This window comes from Melospiza melodia, chromosome 8, assembly GCF_035770615.1.
Source record: "Melospiza melodia melodia isolate bMelMel2 chromosome 8, bMelMel2.pri, whole genome shotgun sequence".
In the NCBI taxonomy this organism is placed as follows: Eukaryota; Metazoa; Chordata; class Aves; order Passeriformes; family Passerellidae; genus Melospiza; species Melospiza melodia.
The window spans coordinates 24,920,131-24,944,413 of NC_086201.1; the positions used below are offsets into that span (position 1 = coordinate 24,920,131).

Below are 24,283 nucleotides of genomic sequence, written 5' to 3' on the forward strand. Positions count from 1 at the left end.
CCCTTAAAATGCTTATAGAAATCATTAAATACTACTTAATATATTGAGGTAATGCATCACATTACAATTTAGAATTGAAAAATGATAAGGCGTAGAAGACCTCTTTTACTGACCTTAACCTAAAATATCTCTTTATCAGAAAATATTTTATGATTATGGGATTTTTAGTTTTACTTTTACTGTCTAAGTCGCAGAAAACAATATGACCAGAGGCCTCTCCTTCTGCCAAGTTTGGCCTAACATTTATTCCCTTGTTGTGTATGTGGAACAGACATATATGATTTCCAATTTAATGCTGTATTGCATTGGAGTCTGTTTGCTCTAGTGGAGCATTGATGTGGATGTACTTCAGAAATACCAGCGCAAGGAGCAATTTTAAGTCAGTCCTATTTCTGCTTTTTTTAAGTGCATCCCATTGTTACTATATTTAATTAAAAATTCCAGGAGAGGGTTTGCTATTAATTTTATGCGTTCTGCGCAGTGGAACAAAATACAGCATCAAACAATAATTAATTGTGAAATCATTAAGTGGTGGTGTTTATTTTATTGATGGTCAGCTGAAACATATTTAAACTTGTTTGGATTCTCTTGTTCATTAACAGTCAGAAATACCCAGTGTGGATTCTAACATTTATCAGCTACGTTGCTTAGCTTTCAGAAAAGGAGACTGGTACTTTTCTATTGGAGTTGGGAACAAAAATAATCAAGAATGCACTCCAGCTTTCTGATACAAAAAAATGTGGATTTATTGATTTATTTTAAAAGCTAACAATAAATGAGAGTGCTTCAATTATAAATGGATTGGTTTTTCATTTGAGTGAATATGTTGACTGAAAATAAATGTGTAGAATTCTTGAACCTGTTTTAGACTATTTGAACAGTGATGGTGTTGTATTAGGTGACAACAGCTAAGTCAGAATTCTGTGACAAAATGAATGTCAAGCCCATTTTTTAAAATTTATGTCACTTCTCTGCCTACATTGCACTTGTGCATTTGTGTGACCTGGCTTTAATTTAACATTTGGTAAATATTTGCATAGTAATTCCTCAAGTGTTCTCCCACACATAAAGGAAATGATGATAAACAGCTTTTAAGTGGCTTGATGTTAAACGCAAACATGACTTGCACCCTAAGGTAAAATGCACATCAGAGTAACTGTTCAATATTCATTTGCCAAGTGCTGTTATGAATTATACCAGGTAACTTAGTCATACGTCTTCTATACGTAGATTGTTACAAGTTTGTACCTCAGCTGAATTTCTGCCTAGGGGCTATGTACTGTGCAGTGAGACAGCTTCTCCCCAGTTGTGATGCTAGGATTTTTTGGAACCATAGTTTGTTTTCTTCAAGATGAACTTCCTAACAGGAGAGAATTTAGGAGCACAAATAGATTCAGGTAATCATACCTGATGGCTGCCCAGAACTTCCAGGCTCTATTAGGGTTTTATTTTTACAAGAGTTTTTTTTTATTTTTCAAAACTTAAGTAATTCTTTTTAAGCATATCAAGTTTTAATGATGATGACTAAAAAGATACAGTGAAGAATCATTCTAGACACGGTCATTCATTAGAATAAAATTTCAATCTCAAGCTAAAAAAACTTAGAGAAGTAACAATCAATCATCTAAAAAACCACCCCAAAACTTGTCCTAGTATTTTAGAATACAGTTGTTAGACTTATTTTCCTTTATAATTCATAGGTTCTCAGCAAGTACCTGCTAAGTAAGTATGCTCTTAATCAATCTCTTCCCTGATCAAAAATGGGGTGTTATCCAGCATTTGCTGCTTTCAGCAGGTGAGAAGTGTTATTTTGTTGAAGCTGTCTGGCACTGACCCTTTGCACAGCCTGTCATCTCTGTTACGGGGTTCTGACTCGGACCATTCAGGAGACACTGTAGAATCAGCAAGATGTTTTGCAAGGCTTTCACTCATATACTTTATGAACTATAAAGTTACTCTGTTACTTTAGAAAGGCAGTCTATCTCCTGCCTAGGAGTTCTAAAACACATGGAAACCTGAAGTGTTCTTGATGCCCCTTTTGATTGTTCTATCATTGTAAATCATAAGAACCTTAAAATACGACAGTCCTTTTCCTGAGCAAGTTTCACTTTCTCTGATAATGATTCTTGGGTGTACCATGGTTATATTTTGGACCTGTTCTACTCCTCTTGAGCTCTAAATAACGTGCAAAATGTGAGTTTGTGCTTATGCGTGTGGATGTGGTGCTGTTTGGAATTTTTGATACTCAACTTTTATGTCTGCTGGTGGTTAATTGTGGAGGGATAGCATGTAAGAAAATAGTGCAGAAGTTAGTCTCACACCTGAGGAGTTGCAGCTGTGCTAATCACCAAAGATTAGGAACAGGCCTGCCCTTAACAGGTCACAGCTGTGTCCAATAAGAAGATGAGTGCTACAAAAAGTTGCAGTTTGTTGGTTGTGCAGTGAAGAGAGATGGAGTTTGTTGGTTGTGCTGTGAAGAAGGAGTCAGTGCTGCAAGGAGATGGCCATGAGAAATCACCAAGAAGGTATGGGAACCTTTGCAATAAGAGGACAACAGTTAATAGGTTGTTTTAAGTAATGAGTTTTCTAAAATATTAATGTTTCATTTAGTGAAGCTGTCTGGACTACTGGTGCAAGCAAAGAAAACACAGAAGAAATGGATGTATTGATTTTAGTTGTTGGTTTTTTGGTCTTTTTGGTTGTTGTGTGTTTAGTTTTTTGGTATGGATACATTGTATCCAATGCATGGCAGTGTTGGCAGTTCATTGAAAGAGGAGGAAATGTTCTCTGACTTTAAAATCTTTTTGAATGGCCAAGTGGAATTGCTGGTCAGATGAACCATTGTTACTTTTGTGACTGTGTGGGTGATAACCTGGGCTATCTAGCAGTCGTTACTGTTTGCTTCATCAAACAAGTTTAAGAAAAGCTCCCTGTTCCCAGCATGGGTTTTTAAGTTTCAGGGATGAAGTTTATATGCTAATAGAAGCCATTCACATTTTTATTTCTGAGGCAGCAAGCATTCAGTCTTGCTCTAGTCTGTGGTGGTTATTGTAACTGGAGAGTCCTTGATATCTGAAGGTTGTAGTGTGTTCATACTGTGTGTACCTGAGCCACAGTATGTGGCTAAGCCATTAAGTATTTTTCTTCAAAACAAGCTGTGAATCCTGCCCTGTTTTAGCTCTTGTATTTCAGTGTGAATTGTCATTGTTTTCTTTTAAAGAATCTTACATAGGCCACACTTGTTCCAAAAGATTGGTGAGGAATGGCATCTTCTGTTCTTTGAAACTTTTAGAGATTTTCCACTAATAAAAATAATTCAATTACTGTTTTTGCTGTGGCCCAAAGTAAAAGAGGGTTAAGAATTTGTTAAATTTAATGTAGTTTAGGGTGGCTATGTGTCTTGAGCTTGTGTCCTGCCAACTTGCATCATTCTTTTGGAACAATAGGGTTTTGCACTTGTTTTTTCTTTGTTTCTGTTTCAATGACTCATCTCTGTTGGTACAGTTACTGAATCACAAATAGAAGTGAACACTGAAAGCAAAATATTCTAATCAGCTGTGTATTTTTAAACATCATCTATGTTCTTAATTCTTCAGCAGCATAATAGAGCAGGTTTTAATGTATCTTCAGCCAAATAGGTTAGCCACAGAAGTTTGTCCAGTTAACAGGAGTGATTTTCAATTATGCTGTTAACTATTAAAAGCTTTGTGGTTGCATTAGTTAAAAGGTTCAGGAGGAACATCTGTAGCTCCTGATGTGTTCTGGTTTCAGAGTATCATATTTTGTAATTTTATTGTTAGGGTCAAACTAATACTCATTTTCCAAGGTAACTGCATTAGGTAAATTGTATAATCTCAATTAAAGTGCTTATTTATTGCATAAAGGTATGTTTCTTTTCTGCCTTTTCATCTTAGAGTTTTATGGTTATGGTAAAAATACCTAAGCCCTGGGCCTAAAGATAGAAATTTGAGCTGTAATAGTTTTCCACACTTTATCACTTTGCAGAGGAAAAAAGCATATTAATTGATGCTCAAAATTACAAAGTTTAAGAGTATGTGGTACTTAGAATGAACAAACATTTGCTATTTCACAAATGGGTGATTTCATTGCAAAATGAAATAACTGTAGTAAGAGGTAAATTAGAGATTAAATGGACATGTTACAAATTGATATACTTTTAGATGCTTAGTTGTGTGGTTCTTACACAGCTGTACTGTAGTTACACTTAACCCTCAGTTGCAGGTCATCAGTTGTCATCCTTTGGTTGTCCATTTCTGAAACATTTCTCAAAGCTATGTGTGTGCATGCCCCTTTCCTGGCCCTTAATTTTAGCATATTCTGGCCACTCTCCATAATATTTGATGGAGGACTCAAATATGCTTTATAATCCTAACCAGGCATGTTTTCTTCCTTCATTTGCTGTAGCAGATGCAGTGTTCATCAGTGCTGATAGCTCAGAGTACTCACACACATCACTGTGACTCACTGAGCTGCCATGTGCTCATTAAACCACAAGAACTGGTCCTAGGAGGATAAGTCTTAACTAAGGCAGTTCAGCCATAAATACCTCTTGGAAGCTGTGTACACAGGTAGCTGGTGTAGTTTGGGGCAGTGGCTACAGGCTGTGTGTCTGCTCTCTCATTTTGTATTTCCTGTCAGGGAGAATTTGCTGTTGAGCCGTACACTCGGAGCCTTCTGGCTTCAGGGTCAGTGGAGTGATGGCTGAACTCCTGGTTATTGAAGGAGTTAATAACCTATGGAGAAACCATTCGTTTTGGAGAATTAATCTGATCCCTATTAATATGGTACACAGTGTTGCATTGGAATTTGAGAGTATTTATTTCTGAAAGCAAACTGGAATTTACTTATTCATTTGCGTTTTTTTGCCACAATAGGATTATCTGCCTCAGAGAAAGAAATGATGGATGTATTTTATATGTCTAAAAATATATAGATATGCCTCCCCACAACCTGTCAGGAGGGGTGCATGCCAATCCGTATATATATATATATATATATATATATATATATATATATATATATATATATATATATATATATATATATATATATATATATATATATATATATATATATACATACATACATATGTTTGTATTTGTTTATGCTGATAATAACCAAAATATTCTATCTTTAAAGTATTGTAAAACAAAAAGAATTTTTTATTGTTTTAAATTTACTATTCAAATTAGATAGAGATTGATAAGGAAATCAAAATATATGTTTTAAAGATTTTTTTTTTTTGTGTAGTGTTCTGTAGGTATTGCCTTGTTTTTCATCTGCAGTTTTCATTTGTTCTCAGTTTCAATTTTGAGCAGTGGCTCCAATCTTCTACCTCGTGATTATAGAGGGAAGTAGGTGGAAAATAAGTGGGACACACAACTGCTATGTCTGCTAGCACTGAAATCATGCAAGGGTAGGTTAAGAAGTCTTGTATCTGTCTTACAGGATCCAGCTTCCTGGGTAAATATTCACCACCTGGAGTATACAGATGGAGGAATCCTGGACCCAGATGATGTGCTGGCAGATGTTGTGGAAGACAAAGATAAGGTAAAGCTTGTATGAAAATGTTATGTGTCTTTTCAAGTAACAAATGCTGCTTTCTCATTTCTTGGATATATGGCAGGTGAAATGGATGTTAAATATTCTTAAACACGTGTGCCCATAACTGCTGTAACTCTCCCCTTTTGGAGCAGAATGGAGGAGTGGGAAATATGACCCAAGCAGTGAGAAGAGAAGCCTGGCAGGGTTCACTTAGGGCTTAACCTTTTAATGCAGTTCTGTGTTTCCTTTTATTTCTATATTCAAATACCATGGTGAAAAATGTGGGGTTTACAAGAATTTTTTTCTTTTTTATGCCACTTAAAAATAAATGCCGTGTGAAATATCTTTTATAATCACTGCCTTTGCATGGAATTAAATTGAGAATCACTCAAATGTCATGGTTGAGAGTGACAAAATGGACAAATCTTGTGATGACAAGAACAGCTCCTTGAACTGTTAAATTTTGAGAGGAGTTCCTATGATTTGCTACTGAAAGTCTGAGCAGGCCGCTGATTCATTTTAAAAGCTGTGAGTCTCTAAATTTCAATTAAAATAAGACAAATTTCTTGTCTGGGTAGTAGTAATTGCAGAGAAATCTCTTTTAATCTTTTTTAGTTGTCAGAAAAGTTTAGTTTTAGGAAACTTATTGGTGACTTATTCAGCATAGAGAAGGAGGGGTATTATTTATGAAACTTTGCTGATTTTATCTTTCTTTTTTTCTTCATAAAATCAGAAGAACAAAAATTAATGGCTTTAAACTGAAGATCCAAATATGGGATATGCTTGTGCTTTTAGATAAATTGCTTTGTCTATTTAAAGTGCCATATGCTTGATGACTTAAAAATAATTTAGTATATTGCAAACAGAATTGGTAGTTTTGTATGCTGTGTTGGTTCCTCAATGACTTAAAACAAAGCAGAACGTTTTATTTATGATTAATGGGATGCTGCTTCTTTGTATCTTAGAAAAAAAATTGTTTAGGGTGTACTTCAGTGTCATTTTAGGGTGGTTTGTGTGGGAATTTTTAAAAACAGTGGAACTGTTATATTTTCTTTTTATCATATTTGTGTTTCTTGCTTGTCCATATTTACTGAAAGTACACTTAAAGCACCTTAAGACTTTTTTTTAGGAGTGTTTGGAGACAAAAGGATTGAGTTCTGAAATTGAACAGCTGTGTATAAAGAATAAAACCATAAGCATAAGATGTCATAAAATGAGATATTACATCAAAGAGAAATGTTTTGCTGGTCTCATTAGTTAATGAAAATTAGCACATTTACCCAGGATTTTCTCTGAAGTACTGGTAGAGGAGCTCTTGTGGAAATGTGAGCATCAATGTGCAGAATATTTGATATGCCATGTAGTTTTTAACTTGTGACCAGAGCCTGTGCTATACCTTGTCAGTGGCTGTCACTGACTGTGTAGCTGAATAAGCTTCTAGGTCACAGCTGTGGGTCTAAGCTTCCTCAGTTATGACAGTGCTAAGTGAGGCTCTGAGGCTGCCTTAGGGAAAACTCGCTGGGAAACTTGAGTCTTACTCTTTGAAGTGGTCTGGTGTGGTTTAGGAGTACAGCAAACGCCTCAATTTCTCTTCCTCTGATATCTCAATTACAAGGGATGTATCACTGTCATCTTATTTTCTTCAGAGCAGCTTGGTGAAACAGGGATAAGAGACTTGCTGAACAGAGCAGCTGCAGTGAAAAACCAGATTTTTTTGATTAAAGAAAGGGAGAATGTTTTAGGGGATCTGCTGGTCTAAGAGGTTGAAAAATTCTTTCATTTGAGAGTGGAATTGGGCCATAGCATATGTAAGGAGCTGTCCATACTACCTACTTACAAAGTTTGATATGATCTGATACCAAAGAACCAGCCCTATAAAAGGCTTACAAATAGTTTTGATAGCTTTACTGGGGCCTGTTAGTCTTTGAGCCTTTACCAGTGTTATTTCACACTGAGAATCTCTACTAGGGGATCTTTTAAGCTTTGCAAAAATGGGGAGGAGATGATCAGGTCAGATTGGCCTGCTATCTTATTTGGTGTTTAAAGTCCCTGAATAGATGAAGGAATTTTTGGTACATTTATCTGTGCTCTGCTTGCCTTTGGTTATTATTATCTGTATATGCAGTAAATGAATAGGCCACAGGTTTGTTGCTCCCTTGTCCTTGTGATCCTTTGCTGTTCATCCAAGCCAGTGACAGAGTTTCACATTAAATCAGTCACTCTCTATAAAAATAAGCTTGCACTTAACCTCAGTGCCTTTAACCAAAGGTGTGTTTGGCACTGCTTACCATCAAACTCTTCTTCAGTGGCAGAGGAAATGCTGCTGCTTTTTGAAGAGATAATCTGCTCTAGATCGTACTTTGATAGCAGTAAATTAGCACAGTTTCTTCAGAGGAAAATGTCTTTGCTAATCTATTGAATTCTTTCACTGTGACAACAAAACAGGCAGAGTGCTATCAGATAGAATTTATTTGGAATTTCAAAAGCTTTTGACAGTCCTTAACAATAGACTGTTAAGGAGGCACAACTACTCATGAGGTAAGCAGCAAGTGCTGTGGTGGGTTAGTGAATGAATGGGAGGGAACCAAAAAACGGAGTAAATGGTGAAGTTCAGCCCTGAAGTAATGGCACTGGAATGTGTAATGCCCATCACTGGGAGTGGCAGTGGTTTTGAGCTCTGCTTACATTAACTTCCTGACTTCCTCTTGAACTCCAGATTAATCAAAGTTCAACTGTGCAGCTGTCAACTGCACAGTTATGCTGGACAGAGTGGCATTTTTTAATTGCCTATAAAACAGATCTAAATTAGTATTTCATAGGCTTGGTAACATGTCATGTGAAAATGCTTTGGAAATTCTGCTGGCCGAGAGTCTCTCTTGCTGCTGTTGCCTCAGCAATAATCTGTGACCTAAATTGGATGTCCAAAGCTAGTTGACATAGTTTTGTAGAATAGCTTTAAAATAGCTTGTCTTCAGCACATTATCCATCAATTGGTTCATGTCCTGATATTCTGAATGATGAATTAATTAAAATCCCCAAATTGTCAGTTGAATAAGAACATGCTATTTAAATTGTCTGATTTTAATGTTGAAGTTATAAATAGAGTCCTCTTTGTATACTGTTCTTAGCAGATTTCCCACTTGAAATGAACTCTTCAGCAAGAAAATGTTCTGAGAAAATTTCTTTACTGTGTCAAAGATAGAGTACCAAATGTTTCCTTTCATGGAGGTGCCTGGCACATGTCTGAAATGCATAAACTTAATATAACGATCTAAACTTCCTGCTGATGTTTATATGGAATCATGTTTTTGTATACTAGCAAACACCTGGGGAGGCTAAGACGATGTAAATGAAAGCCTGTGTTAAGTTAAAACTTGCTTTGCTTATAGGACAACAAGCTTCCTCAATCAGAACAGTTCTGCTTTCTGAATAAACGTAGGGATCTACAAGGAAAATAGACTTTATATCAAACTTTATATGTATATATATGTTCATATTTTGACAGGATTAAATACAAGCAAAGCATGTTTACAGGTGTGCTTTTTTAACAGAGCCCTTCTGAAGTAGGAGATGGTCTGCTGCCAGGGTGCTGGGGTTTTTTTGGGTTGTTTTGGGTTCTTTTGTAGGGTTTTTTCATCTGTTTGTTTGCTTTTGTGTCTTTTTCTTGTTGCTTGGTACTTTTCGGTTTTTGTGGATATTTTGGGTGTTGTTTTCTAAGACTGGGTTTGCAAGGGCAGTATTGCAGTAGCTACAGTTGAGCCAACAAAGCTGCTGAAATTTTTGTAAAGGTACATTTTCTGATCAGTGCTGATGGTGAAAGATTAGGCATGTCATCCCAGGAGGTGATGTGGCTTTAAGCTCTCCAGGGACTTGTTTGTTGGCAGTGCTGCTGCTAACGGTGGCGGGTGTTCTGTGGTGTGGGGTGGTTTTTTTAGAAGTGGAAGAAATAAAAAAAGTCATTGTGATGGGCAGTGTGCTGCCACTGAAATAGCAGGATAACAGTATGATCTTAGAAATTTAGTTTTTTCTTGGGTGTCTTTGTTAAATATAGATGAGTAGGGATTTTTAACAGCAGCAGAAGCTTTTGAAGGACACAAAGCAACGTCAGTGAAATGCTGAAATAGTGACACTCTATCAACATTTGTAGTGACTGCAACTCTCATTTAAGTGTTTCTAATGATGATATCAGGTAAATGATATGAATTAAGTGTAGCTCAGATACCTATTTTAGCTAAGCATTTAATGAAATATTAAATAGGAAAATCAATGAGTTCTTCTTCGCAGCTCACTACAGCAGAAATGCAATATTGAAAAAAACATGTCTCCTGGATGGTCTCCTACTGCTAGGGAAATCAGCTGCTGGCTGTTCAAAATGGCTATTGGGCCCATGCATGCTCCTGATAAGAAGCTCTAGATCTGGCTGAAGCTTTTGTCACAAATGCTAAGTAACTCTTTGAAGCCCTACTTCAGACAGAAGCCTTTGCAGGTAGCTTTAGTTTCAGTGATGATTTTGCAAGTGTGAGGCTGGTTTGGAGAAGATTTTTCAACAAAGCAATAAAAATAAAGCAGATGTTAACTTCAAGACTGATATAATTATACAAAAGAAATGTTTTTCCAGGTAGAAAAATATGCTGACAGGCGTGTTTTCTGCCAGTGGATTTGGAACTTTTCTGTTGTTTGCAGGCAGGTTTAGTCACTGGGAGTGATGGGTGTCTGGGTTTAGCACTGTAGAGCAGTTATTTTTTGACCTGGATTTGACTCTGTAGACCTTGAGGGTTGTCATTTTGACTGTGGAAGTGATGGCATACTCTAATGTGTAATGTGTATTTAAGTTATAATGAGCTAATTCTACCTTTGATCAGTTTCTATTCTATTCAACCATCAAATTCCTCATGAAAGAGAAGTGAATCAGAGCCACGGTAACCCTTAGGTAAATATAGAAGCTCTAACTGTCTGTGAGGTGATAAGGAAAATTTCTACCTCAAGATGAAAAATGGCAACATTAAGTGAGATATGACAAGGGGCCAAGTCGATAGAAAAGTCTCACTACTTTAAATAAAGGACTGGGGTGTTCTGAGGCAGTTTCTTCTCACATGGACTTACAGCATTGCTGCTTTAAAAGCTTCCCCTGGATGCAGGTGGCAGAGGCCTCAATACTGTTTTAAGTTACCTCCCAGTGTGCCAGCAGAGCCTGTGAAAGTCAAGCTTTGCAGCTTTTTTGTTGCATGACATGATTCTCAAATACATGATATAGTATAGTATGCAAATAATGCATACTTGAGGTAGAGAAAAGCTGTTCCAACTCCAGACTTCTAAGTAATTGAGTGTAATTGAGCTCTCTAGGGTTTTGTAACTTTCTGGTAACTGGGGTATTGACTAAAGGGGTTTTTATTCTTCAGTTTGTTGTACAATAGTATATTATATTTATGTGGGAGAAACTGGAAGAGATGTGAGACTTCCTTACAGCTGAAAATTTTTGCCTATGGAAGCTTATGCTGCAGTGCTTTTTTTATGTAGACTCCTCTACAAATGACTGCGTATTGGGCAAGTTTTCCTTGGAGAAGTTTAAAAAATCCCTTTATAAGAATGTGGGAGATGTGTCTGTTAGCGCAGAAAGCAGTTTGGTGCTGTTAGTTTCATGTAATATGGAGGCAACATTGGAAGCCTGCAATGGACAGGATAGTTCAAAATGGTGTGTTATAACTTGGATGATTTGTGTCTTTCATAAAACCTGAAACAAAAAGAAAGAGGAATCAAAGAAGAAAAAAATTACAACTTTTCTTCCTTTTAAAGTGGTTAATATTGTTCTGGACTAGGGCTTTGACACAATGTTTTATGACATTTAGTTGGTTAATACCATGTCCTGTTATTGCTCTAATGCATGTGCTCTTGCTGACTGTTGAGCTGGCTGCAGGAAATACACACTTCAGACTTCTGACACTTAGGGCTTCTGGCAGTGTCTTGGTTATGCTTCTGTAAATTTGAATGCCTTTTTGGGAAAATGGGTGTTAAGAGGCCAATTTTGATGTTTAGTTCCTTGCTGTTAATGAGGTAAACCAAGGGATTAGCAGATCAAAAAGCCTGTTGTGATCAATATGAGGAAAATAAACTTGCAAAAATTTGGCAAAACTCTGTGTGTAAGGCCTGCTGTTCTTTGATTTGACTTTAATGCCTTTTTGGTTTTTCCCCCCTTATTATAATTGTAAAGTTATGATTAGTGTCTCTGCCAGAATATGTGTAGCTGTTTGTGACTCTTCCTCACTGCCTCTGGTTTTGTGTTTCTATTTTGTGATTTCAGTAATGAGATACTACAGATACCCAGAGATCTTAAAATTTTATTAGCAAAAGTATAACTAATTATGCCTTCTTCTTTCAAATCCTTAATTGTTAAAATGAAAATGGATTTAACTTATATTCTGAATAGCATGTTTACAACCTCCAAAAGCGTAATACAGTATGAACAGATTTGCTCAAAGTTTACAGTACTCTACTTCTTCATTGTGTAAATTCTTTGTAATGTTTCAGCTATTATATCCAATAATCAGGGTTATTAGGATATGAAATTGTTGTTGCTGACAGTATTTGTTTATTTAAATATTCATATGTAGTTCTGAGTGATGAAGTTATAAAGACAAAACAGAACTGTGAATAAAAGCTCCATGCCATTTCTGTTCTGTCAAGGGAGTCCCAGTAGAGACTCTTCAGGTGTCTGATGGTTAGCAATAGATCATATGTCCACAAGGAAGGGAAGTATTAGAAAGGGCATATTTTAAATAATAACCTTTATCCTTGGTAGCCCCTAACGGTATGGAACTGTGGGATGCAAGAAAATCCAAGAACAAAACGGGGTGTCAATCCTTTTGGGCTGCATTAAAGGAAGCATTGCCAGCAAGCTGGGGGAGGTGTTTCTCCCTCTCTATTCTGCTCTCACGAGACTCAGTCTGGAATACTGAGTTCAGGTCAGGATTGCTCAGCACAAGAAAGATGTGGGCCTGTTGGAGAGGGTCCAGAGGAGGCCCACAAAGTAGATTTGAGGGAAGGAGCACCTATTCTGTGAACACAGGGTGAGAGAGTTGGGATTGTTCAGCCTGGAGAAGAGAAGGCTCCAGGGAGACCTCAGTGCCTAAAAGATGATAAAAATGAGGGAGAGAAACATTTTATTTGGGAAGTTGGTGACAGGACAAGTGGAAATGTTTCTAAAGTAAAGGAGGAGACAGATAAGATATCAGGAGCAAATTCTTCAATGTGAGGGTGGTGAGGCACTGGCACAGGTTCCCCAGAGAAGCTGTGGATGCCCCATCCCTGGAAGTGTTCAAGGCTAGGCTGGATGGGGCTCTGAGCACATCCTGGTCTGGTGGATGGAGTCTCTGCCCGTGGCAGGCATATAGAACTGGATGATCTTTATGTTCCCTTCCAACCAAAACAATTGTATGATTTTTCATTGATTGTAATAATGACTTTTCTTGTCATCTTGACAAGGCTTTTGGACTCATTCAAAAGGACAGCACTGATGCTTGTTCAGAATTTCCACTGAGTTTGTCTAGGGTTTATCAATAGTTCAAAATCAATCAAACAAAAGAAAGGCATTGGGGCTGGGGTTGTTCTTATAGAGAAACTGTAGACCTTGATTTGCTGGCCCTTCAAAGAACTAGGATGGAGTTTTGTTTTTACTATTGACAAAATAATATGTAAACCAGTCAAGCTGCAGCCTATTTTTAAAAACATGTTTTCACACTTTTCAGGAGGGAAAAGTTTCATGCAATTTTGAGCCAGTGCTTGTTTAGGAAACAGATGTCTGATTTCACTCTTTGTAGTAGGATACGCTGTAAGCCACCATATACATATAAATATATACAAAAAAGGATATTTTGGTAGGAGTTGGCCTGTTTATTTCTGACATAGGGTCTGAACTGTAAATACCAAGGGGAGGGGTCAACAAACCACTGTTGTTAGTACTTACTAAGCAGCACTTTATTTTAGTAATGCACTGTCTTTTAGAATACAGATTATGAAGCTTTGCATTTTTATGAAATTTGTTTTAATTTATTGCTGCAGAGGTGCCATGCATTATTCAAGATTATAAAATGATTTGGATTTCAGGAGCATTTGGATTTGCTGATGAGGATTTCAAGCTGTGTAATTATGAAACTGTATGCACATGGGTTGGAAGTTCAGAACTCATTAGTGTAATCATTGAAATAACCGTTTTTTAAGTGTGGTATTACATTCTGGGATGTGCAATTACACTATCATGTGCTTCTGGTTACTGGAAACATTCTTGTTATAAACTTCAGGTCTAGCAATATGCTTCAAGATAAGTTTGTAACTTTAGGAACAGATACGTGGTCAGATGTTGCTTAGATTGTTAAAGAAAATTCAATTTTATAGACTCAGAGCTGTAGCAAGATGACTGTATGCATAAATTTGCCTCCTGTTTATCCTAGAAGAATTTATAAGCTTTTACAAATTTAGTGATGTATAATGTATTTTTTCTGAAAATAGATATCTTGTAACATCTTGCAATGGTTACTTATTTCAGCTCTATCTACTTCAGCAGCAGTGTGTGCGTGAAGGTTCCTACCAGATGGACACCTCAGTTTTATTTTTTTCCAGTGGAATGTTTGTGTTTGAACATTCTGAACTGTGATCTCTTTCTCTGAACATCTGTAACTACCAGATTTTTTCCAAAAAGTGATAAGTATTCCATTACTTGTTTCAGATTTTAAAAAGTTAAGTAACTGTGACAGTGGACCTGTGACACTAACAAAATTCCTGATAGTTTTGGAATAAGATTTCCCATTTAAATGCTAAATGGGAGGTTTTGGGAGTTAAATTTCTCTTCATGTAAATTTCTCTTGATGTAAACTTGTGCTTTTCTAGTTTGGTGTTCTTTTGATCCCTCTGATCTGTGTTTTGGCTCTTCAGAATATTAAAAACACAGAGCAACACAGAAAGTTTGGGACCTGGATCTCTTAGTTTTTGGGGGGTATTCAGCTGCACAGCTATGACACTTTCTCTTGATCTGAAAATGTGTTTTGTCATCTGGGCGCTAAGTACTGTAGCTAATTGGTGGTCTGACAAGTGAGGCTGTCTGGTTTCTGTCCCTTGCACAATAAAACGGGTGGAGGGAGTGAGGGAGGTCATTCTAAGTGCATGTGGCCACAATGAACTGAATGAACATTCAGATTTCCTGATGAAAAGAAGCTTAATATCTCTTTGTGTAAGCATAACCTGGTGGAAGAGTTACTCCTTCTTAGTGATTTTCATTGATGTAACAAATATTTGGAATTATGTATACACGTGTTGATGCTTAAGTGTCTTTAAGCACACACATGTTAATGCTTACCAAAGGAGTAATATGCATTGTAAAATGCTGTAGCCTTGTGGTGGGAAGATAATTTGGTGGATTGTCTTGTTATATAAAGTAACCTGAGCTCTTAAATACTTCCACGTAGGGGTTTAATTACAATATGTTTTGGAAGCTGAGAGAATTGGGGTTGTTCAGCCTGGAGAAAAGGTGACTTCGAGGAGATTCATTGCAACTGTTCAGTACTTTTAAGGGGGCCTGTAAGAAAGGTGGGGACAAAATTTTTAGCAAGGCCTGTTATAATAGAACAAGAGGTGATGGTTTTAAACTGAAAGAAGGCCAATTTAGAGTAGATGAGAAGGAAGAAAATTTTTACAGTAATGGTGTTAAAACACTAGAGAAACTATTTATGATACTACTGTAGCAAATATCCTATTGAGATTGAATGAGGGAATGGGTTTTAGTTCCCTTTTACAGTTGGGACTGCAAAGATTCTTTCAGTACAAGGAATTAAACACCCACTGTGAAATGCTTTGTTTCCCAGTGGTGAAGGAGAAGTTTTGTACTGGTATTTAATTCCTTTTTAGACTGTGCTCTGCCCAATGAATTGATGTTGTTCCGGGTACCGAAATTTTGGGAAAATGCCGCAGTATAGTAAGGTTTCCTTATTTTATATCAGTACACAACTCCTGTATCAAGTTTGGTTCTTTTAAGTCCTCTGGCTCTTCTCTTTGGAAAGTTAAAGCTTGTTTAAAGTTTTGAAACACTGGTAGAAATCTGACTTATATTTAAGCAGTTGAAAACAATTTGTAATGGGGGGTGGTGTACTAGGGAGATGCCTAATTCCACTGGTATTGTGAAAGCAAATACCTCCTATAAGTATTAAAACAAAACCAGCTCAATTCTTATGTGCAGGTTTGAGTCATCAACCCTTATTTTATTTAGGGCATAGTGGCCATGTTTGAGGAAAATATATTGCAAATTGCCTATGAAAGTGCACACATAGAACCTTGCACACATGTGCCAACTTCTTGAGGTATGCAATATGGAGTTTAATAGCAAGTCTATCCTAGTTTAACTTCAAAAGTCAGAGAAGGGCACTGGCTCCATACTTCAGCTCAGGAGGCAGCTTTGTGGTTGAAGCATAGCTGAATCTTAAGAATAATTGGAATTTACTTGTTTTTTAGAACCATTTTGGACAAGTGTGAAAGAAGTGGTGTGAAGAGCAAAGATGTTAAACATGATTTTTAGAGTAGGCTTCCCATTGCCTTTGAGGACAGGGACTGTCATGGAGAAGGAAGCAATGTATCTCCAGAACAGCTGGTGGTGGACTGAGCTCACAGAGGAGGACAGACATTTCTGGCTGTCAGAAGTCTGGGTTCCTGGAGGAAGACCAGCCTGAGAACTGTGAGTACAACTGTGCCGGTGCTTTCTGCTGTCACTTTACCACCTAAGGTAACAGCAGAAAGCAGTGACACAGTTTCTCCTGTGGCCAAAGAGCAGCTGCAGAAATGCTGACTTCTGAGAGGTTGTCATGTACTGTTCCCTCTTTCGGGACAGAATGCTGGAACTGGAGGAAAGAATTTAGGACATCTAGGCTACCTTTAGCTTGTTCTTTCTGGCTTCCTGTACCAGAAGAACCCTTAAGATAAAAACATTTGATAAAGCACTGCAGGATAATTGTGGCTGAATAAAATGTAGCTTTTACTTCTAGGCTATTTAAAATACATTTATGTTTGTAAAAGGATGTAGAATTGCAAACAATATATGGCAAAGGGTAGTTTTAAAAATGAAGTTGATTGGTTTTTACCTTAGTTGAAGTTTCTTTTTTTCTGTTGCTTTTTGTTGAAAATTGAGGACTAGCAATAGTCAAAATGCATGAACAGCTAGCCAAATACAGATGTGCATTATGTGGTTTCCTGTAACAGCATTCAAATAGTACATTGCGTTATACCATTGTTTTTGCAGAGTTGCATTTCTTTGTGGTTTGTGATTTTTTACTAATTAAAACTAGACAGTTTTCAGTTCATAGGGGATTTTTTTGGTTATTATCTTCCTGATGGAGCCATTTCATGTCGTCTTTGCTTTTTCAAACAAAATAAGAGCTAACTTTTCGATGAACTCAAGTTCTATGCTTATGAAACTATTTAGCAGGCTATAGTAATTATAGTAATTAGGTTTTTTTTAAAGTACACCTTTTCCAATGCATTTTTAACTTTAAGGTGTAATTCTCAAGGATAATAAAATGCACCATGGTAGATCATGCAATCAAGTTAATGTAATCAAGTTGCTAATAATTTTCTTGGAAGAACTTCTGTTAGAGAAGATGAAGACTTGTTCTTCTTTTGCTGAAGAAATGTCTTCATTTGCTGTTGATTGAGGTCCTAAGCTTAAGCTGCTAGGTGAAGCTTGACCCAGTGGCACTTTCAAGTTATGATTGCTTGCCTTCCTGGGACTACACAAAGATTACTGACTGATAAGAAATCAAAGAAGTGAATTTCAGAGAACTGAGATTTTCCTGATCTTAATGTTTTACGTGTTTAAAATCCGAGGAATCTTTCATATGGCGCTAATGCATTTCATATTAACAGTTGTGAAAGTTTTTCTTAGAAGACATGTTTCTTACATCCTTTTATGTTCAGCCTTTAAGGAAGGTTTTTCCAAAACTTTCCTTTATATCTAATATCTCCCTGTAGCAGTCAAAGCCTCAAGGAAAAAATGTGTATGATCAAGAAGTTCCTGTGGGTCAGTGTAGAATAAGGATAGTGAGATGGACAAACAATGCAGCAACAGGAATTAGGTGTCTTAAGATACTTTGCTGTCCTTTTGTGACATTGCAGTTAAACTGCTGAAGGTAGATATGAAACGCATTATATAAGAAGCTTTGATCACCATGTGTGGTGTATTTAGTTTTCAAGTTACCAGATCTTGTATGAAGCTAAAACTACCCCCTGGCTTTATTTGTAATCCTTGTATAGCACTGTAGTTCTTATTTCTGTGCCTCCTCCCTGCAAACTGGTTATAGTAACTGTTAAATAAAGGAGTGAAGAATTTCAATTTCTCCTTTTGGATAACAGCTTCTATTTTGTTATTTTGAATAGTAGCAGCATTCACTTAATGGCTATTTAAGTAACACCTTCACAGCTAGAATACTATTGAGTCTCATGTATAAACACAACCTGGGAAAATAAATTATTTGGAGAGAGTAGAAGTTAATCCAAGAAATAAAATACAAAGTACACTTTAGCAAAGATTGGTTCTTTTTTCTTCTCTATAAGATTCTTTTTTTTTTTGTGAAGATGAAAGCCTACAAAGATAAAACATTTTTGTGTTCAGAATCCCTTTCTCAAAAACCTTCCCAGCATCATCCAGCCCTCACAAAGCTAGCCTGAGATACAGCAAGGGACTTACAGCTATATAGGGTCTCTTTACATCTTACATAAGTGATTCACATTCCCATTTCTCTATAACCATTTTAGAATGCTGTCCTAGTCTTCTCATGCCAAAGTGAAGGTGGCAGCAGTTGCTTACAGCTGTGCTTCCATAGCCTTTTAAGTTTCCTTTGTCTCTGGAAAAGAGGCTTTTTATGGGAGCTGAAGGCTTCTCTTCCAGAAGAGGCAGTCATAGACGGTGAATGTTTCTTAGGCTTAGTTTTACCTTAGCTGTGCTTTGGTGGCAGCCTTGAGCCAACCTAAGTGTGCATTTGATTTTGAATTTATGTCCCCACCCAGTCCTGATGCTCTTGTCCTCTGAACCATACAAGAGCAGTTCTACATTTAAACTAATTTGACACAGGCATAAAATCCAATTGTTTTTACCCAGAACAGTTTTCCAAATTAATTACTTTTGTGGGCTCTGGTTTTGCCAGAAGTGGTGAGAGGCCACAGTTCTGGGTAAGGGAAGGTGTTGGCTGATAGCATTTATGAAGCGCCCATGCTGCTGTGGTACATTGGGAGTTGAGTCCTGTTCTTTGCTTGCAATCACTACAGGAAGAACTTCAGTTCCAAATTGTGTTGCTAAGCAATAATTCACTAGAATTGGGCTATAGATGTCCTTGAGAAAACAGGACCATCTTTCACTCCTTTGACTGTGCTGCTTTGTTGAGCTGGGCTTTCTTTGCTGTAGTAGCTCACAGGTTTCAGAAATTTTGTTGCCATTTCACACTCTAATTTTTGCCACTGTCCTCTGATCAAGGAAATTCTATTTGTTTCTTGGAAGGCAGAGAATATATGAATAATTTCTATAATGACTTAGAAGTTGTGACTGAACATGTAGTAAGAACTGTCCTGTACCACTTCATGTACCTTCCTGTTCTGGCTGTTGCTCTTGTATCCAGTTTGTTTGGAAGTTCTGTCTGTTCCCCTGGAAGAAGGTATCTGCTGGCATAGCCTCTCATCCTGCCCTGCAGGTCTGGCTCTTAAAGAGGTTTTAGAATTAAGTTTTAGGACAGGTGTGTGGGCATTTTTTAAAAAAAAAATCTGTGTACTGCTTCATCCAAATGTAGTTTGGCAACCAAGAAGCTGTGTTTCATGAAGTCAAAAATATTGCAGAGGACTTATTTTTCACCTCCTTGGACCAAAAGAAAAAAGATTTGGAGAATTATGCTGCAGCAGAAAGAGCTTTGGAGCTATGCTGATTAGCTGTGCTGCTTCAAAGTTTAGAAAACTTGATGATTGGTCACCATATAGGGGAGGAAAACCTGATAATTGCAGCAGTTGGAACTTCAACTTTCCTTCATTAAAACTAATGAGGATATGAATAATTCTACAGTCTGGAGGTCTGAAAAGCAGTACAAGACCTGGAAACAGAGACTGTGGGTGGACTGAAAAGCATGTTCTTGTGCTGTGATACTTAATTGATCAACAACTATTTCAAAAATCCAAACTTGGACATTCCTGTCAGCAGGCACTGGGAAAGTTATGTCAAAAGGTTCAGAATGCTCTGGATCATTATAAACGTCGGGCACCAGGTGTTTGTGGGCTGCCTGCTTTTCTGCTTTAATTAACCATATTTTGGTAGTAGAACTCAGATTGGAAGTTAATATGCACCAATATTGTATAAGACCTACCTGGCTGGTAACCTCAGAGTAGGAAAGGTGAGGATGATTATGTACAGCTTCCTGATAGGCAAAGGGTGGCAGACCGTTTAGACCTACATGCACACCTGTACCCCTATATTAATGCAGATAAAAATGTGGTGTAACTGCTGAAAATTCAGGTGAGAAGTGGTTTCTTGTGGCTTATGTATTTCTTCAAAAGTGAAATTTAGAAATAGTCCCAAATGCTTAAAGCACATGAGTAAATACTTCCAATGGTTCCTTTTGCTGTTGGCTGTCTGCTTAGTAACACTAGCCACTCTGTGGAGGATAGCTGAAAATATAAACATAGTTTAAATATCTTCAAGTAATATAGAATAGAATTGAGGAAGAATTACAAACAGGGTTTGAAGTATTTTTATCTTGAGTTAGCATTTGATTGCATTATAAACAGTGGGTGTTATTGAGACTTCCAGTACTTGGCTTTTTCCCCAGTATATTCCTTACTTTTAGGAAAAAAAAAACCACTAAACCCAGACTTGTACTGTGAACATATTATAAACACCATCTTAATTGCCTGTTTAATTTTTCTGCAGTAGAGTTTCGAGTAGTAGAAAATAGTTTCATCCAGTTAATGGAAGACACATTATTGACTGAATCTGATGCAGAGAAAATTGAACTATCTTTTAAAACTGAGGAACTGTTTATTTCTGGTACAGTGTTCTGTAAGTGCAGACATTTGTAAAGATAATTCCTAGAGTGCTTCTATCCCAAGAAAAACCAAAGCATCTTTTAGCCCTCTATGGTCTTTATGTTCTGTTGCTTGCTGCCTCTAATTGTTGGAACTGGATGTTACCCTTCCCATTTGACCTACAATGTACTGTATTTTTTCTGGGAAATTAGGAACAAGATGCAGTACTTGGCCTCCTGTGGAGAGGGTAGTGAACAGAATATCCTTACTATTTAGGGATGAGAGCAGATCCTTTCTTTGTCTCTTAGTTCTTGTGTTAGGCAGAGGCACCTAACATTTTTGTCATCCGGGATAAGGCAGGATTTGAAGAGTGATTGACATTAAGTGCCAACAGAATCAGATCTAGGAAATGTCCTGTCTCCCCAGGTTCCTTTCTCCAAAAAGTGAGAGAAGAAGCCAAGCCAACAGCAAAGAGCCTCGAGGAAAAACTCCAAACCACCCCTGCATTATGGAAATAGTAGCAGCAACACTTGTTTAGCTGGACCAGGGAGCAGTGGTTTGCAGATTGAGTGATTTCAGTGTTTTCTGTCTCTGCATTATAATCTTGCAATCAACCCCAAGAGCTTGTTTTGCAGTTTCTGCCTGCCCGTCTAGCTCCAGTATTCTGTTCAGGGTGCAATTACTAGGCAATTCCTGATTTATGGTTTGGAAAGGGGTATGTTAATCTGGGCAAAGGACTGGCTACAGTCACTTGTTACAGTGGGTTCTTGTACTTACCTGCTTGGATGTGCCCAGTGTGAGCTTTTTCAATGTTAATTCCTTTCTGATAAGTAAACATTGTCTAAATGGTCTGAGAAAACATGTGTTAATGTCATCAGCTCTGAACTTTTGGAGAAGCTAAATGGGCTAAACTCAGATTACTCACTTCACCCTAACCTGCAGCCATTTTCCAAGTCTTTCTTCATTCTGATTGCATTTACATACGCGCTTACACCTACACATTTTAGTGTGACATTCAGAACTGCATGTGTTATACTTGTATTTATCTTACTAATTGTATAAATGCTATTCATTGCATCAGATACCTGCATTCAGCTCTTCTATACAGCTAAAGGATTAGATGGTCTTTGTGGTATAAACTAGTAGCTGTACAAGCTGTAATCTCATTGACTGGTCTGTTACCTTTGCTAAATCCCTTTGAATCATGTTTTTCAGAGAACTTCCAAATGTGCAAATCATATTCCTTATGAATCTTAACTTTTTCCCATTAATTCTCCTGTTTCCAGCTGCTGTCTTGCCAGGAAAAATAGATACAGGACAGTTGGTTGGATGAGCATATTGCAGACAAGACCATTTCTTTAATGAAGTCTAACACAAAGTCTGAGAGGCTCTGTCAGAGTGGCAAACAACTGCTTATCCAAGCTGAGATTGCTTTATTTTGGCAGTCTCCTCTAAAACTTGGCAAAGTACTGGAGCACATAAGGGACTTCTTAAAAATGTGTGTGTATATATATATATATATTTATTATTTTCTCTTCACAAACAACAGATTTAATAAACCTTGTCACCTGTGCTTTATGGAAGACTGTAGGTGTAGAGTGGAATGAATTGCAAGTGCCAGAGAGTTTTTGAGAATATTCAAATTAACTTTGAGAGCATTTGTAATAATAAAATTTACTGTGAGTGGAAAAAATCTGCCAGAAATACAGTGTGCAGGGTTGTGGGTGTTCCATACCATGGAACTGTGCTTGGGTTAGGATGAGTCCTGCCCCAGCCCAGCTTGTCCCTGGGACGTTGTGTCTCTTTGCATTGCCACCTTGCCTGCAGAGGAATTCTGTCCTGCCCTGGCTGCCTCCCTGGCCGGGCTGTGGGCAGCACAGGATATTGTGGTACTGTGGATGGGTGTCCAGCTGGCTGGGCAGCACCCAGTGGGACCTGGGCTTGGCCATGGTGTGCTACTGACTGATGAGCACACTAAATTGTGTGGCAGGGTTCTGTCCTCTTGTACATCTAAGGGCAGAGTGCAGATTCTGCTGGAGTCTGTTGCTCCATCATTTTAAGTCTTTGACCTGCATCAGCTCTGCTGCTGATTATGTGGTCAATCCCCTTGTGAAAAGTGTGTGGTGAGTCTGGCACAACTTGTGCTACTGTTCCTTTTTTCTCTAGCAGATTGCTGCTCCCATGTTCTCTTCCCATCCTTATGTAACCTGGTGTGTAGCATTTGAATGCTGGTGGAATCATAACTCTTGCTCCTTTCATTCATTAGCTAACAGTGTTAGTGATTATGTAGTACTTCTGGCAGAGGCATGGTGCATCATATTTTAAAATGGTTTTGTACATGTAGTATAGTCAAAAAGAAAATTTTGTGAAAGAAGCCTTGAAAAGCCAGTAAAGCAGTAGAATATTAATCATCATGTTGAATGCACTGACATTTTAAGCAATTAAACGTCTTCAGGAGAAGGAAGAGGAAACTGTCAGATTGGAATCATGTAGCACTTCTTAAAATTTCTAATAGCTAGTGTTTTGTTAGCTGGCTAGTACTGTGAAAAACAAAGTTGTAACAAAGTTTTTTATAGTGGATCTAAGAGACAGGTCTTTGAACTTACACAAGAATTGCCTCTTCTGTTAATTAGATATTGATGTGTTCTTCTCAGTTGTTAATTGCAAAGGGCTCTTTAAACAATTTCTATTTAGTTCAGTTGTTTGTTACTGCATGCATTGGCTTTCAGCAGTGCAAAATGTAAATAAACTTACTAGTTCAGCAGTGTGATCACATACTTTCTATAATTTGGATAATGTATTTTGGGGTTTTTAAACTAGATTTTATAGCAAGGCAGCATCTCTTCATTTATTTATCTAGATAAACTTCAGTGTTTGGAGAAGGCTGTTCTGTGTACATATTGTTTTGAGTTTGTGCTATATATCTCAGTTGAAAGCCTCTGCTCCAGCTAAAGCTTGGACTGAATAAGCTGAACTAAGGGAGCTTTTTGAATGATACATGAATAGATTACTTGTCTTTGAAAAATGCAGAAACATTTGGAGGAAAAATCTAAGGTGAATTGAAATATTTTGTTTCTTAGATTTGATACCATTAGAACATGGAATCACTTGGCCCTTGTGTGTGATGGCTTTGGGTAATGGCTGTGGATTATTCTGGACAGTTGCTGGGCTGTGCAGGAGCATTGTGCCTCACCGCATGCTCCTTTCCCCATAGATTTTAAATATACTGTTTTTGAGATTTGAAAGAAGGGGTGCACAGCAGGACTTGCAAAGTATTTAAGGACTGTGTTGTAACTTGAGGGACTTTGTGCTAGTTAAGGCCCTTGGAAGTGCTTTTGGTGGTGAAGGAACAAAAAATGAAGATCTATTTGAACAAAAGATGCAATTCTATTGTTTTAATGGTACATGGCTGAAAAGTAGGCTTCCAAATGCTCTGGCACCTGATTCCCAGTAATTTAAGCCTGGTTATTTAAGTGTTTAACAGCTGTTAAGGTATTCTTTCTCTCTTCTACAGTGTTGAGGCAACTTCAAAGGGTTGTGTATGCTTACATGTACAAGAATACATGACACATGTATTTTAATTGTGGGAAAACGAGTAATTAAATTGACAAGACTTGTGGAGTTCTCCAGGTACAGATAACATTAATTTTGGCATTCACATGCTCAGTTCCATATGAAATCTAAT

The 24,283-nt window shown here is 37.4% G+C and overlaps 1 protein-coding gene across 4 annotated transcripts in view; it reads left to right on the top strand.

Annotated features, from left to right (window-relative positions):
- PARD3B (par-3 family cell polarity regulator beta) overlaps positions 1-24,283 on the top strand; it is a 391,710-nt gene that overhangs the window by 19,972 nt on the left and 347,455 nt on the right. For all 4 annotated transcript variants that reach the window (XM_063162314.1, XM_063162315.1, XM_063162316.1 and 1 more), the window contains exon 2: positions 5,470-5,571. In XM_063162314.1, coding sequence (XP_063018384.1) covers positions 5,470-5,571 — 102 coding nt within the window. The remainder of the gene's footprint in view (positions 1-5,469; positions 5,572-24,283) is intronic.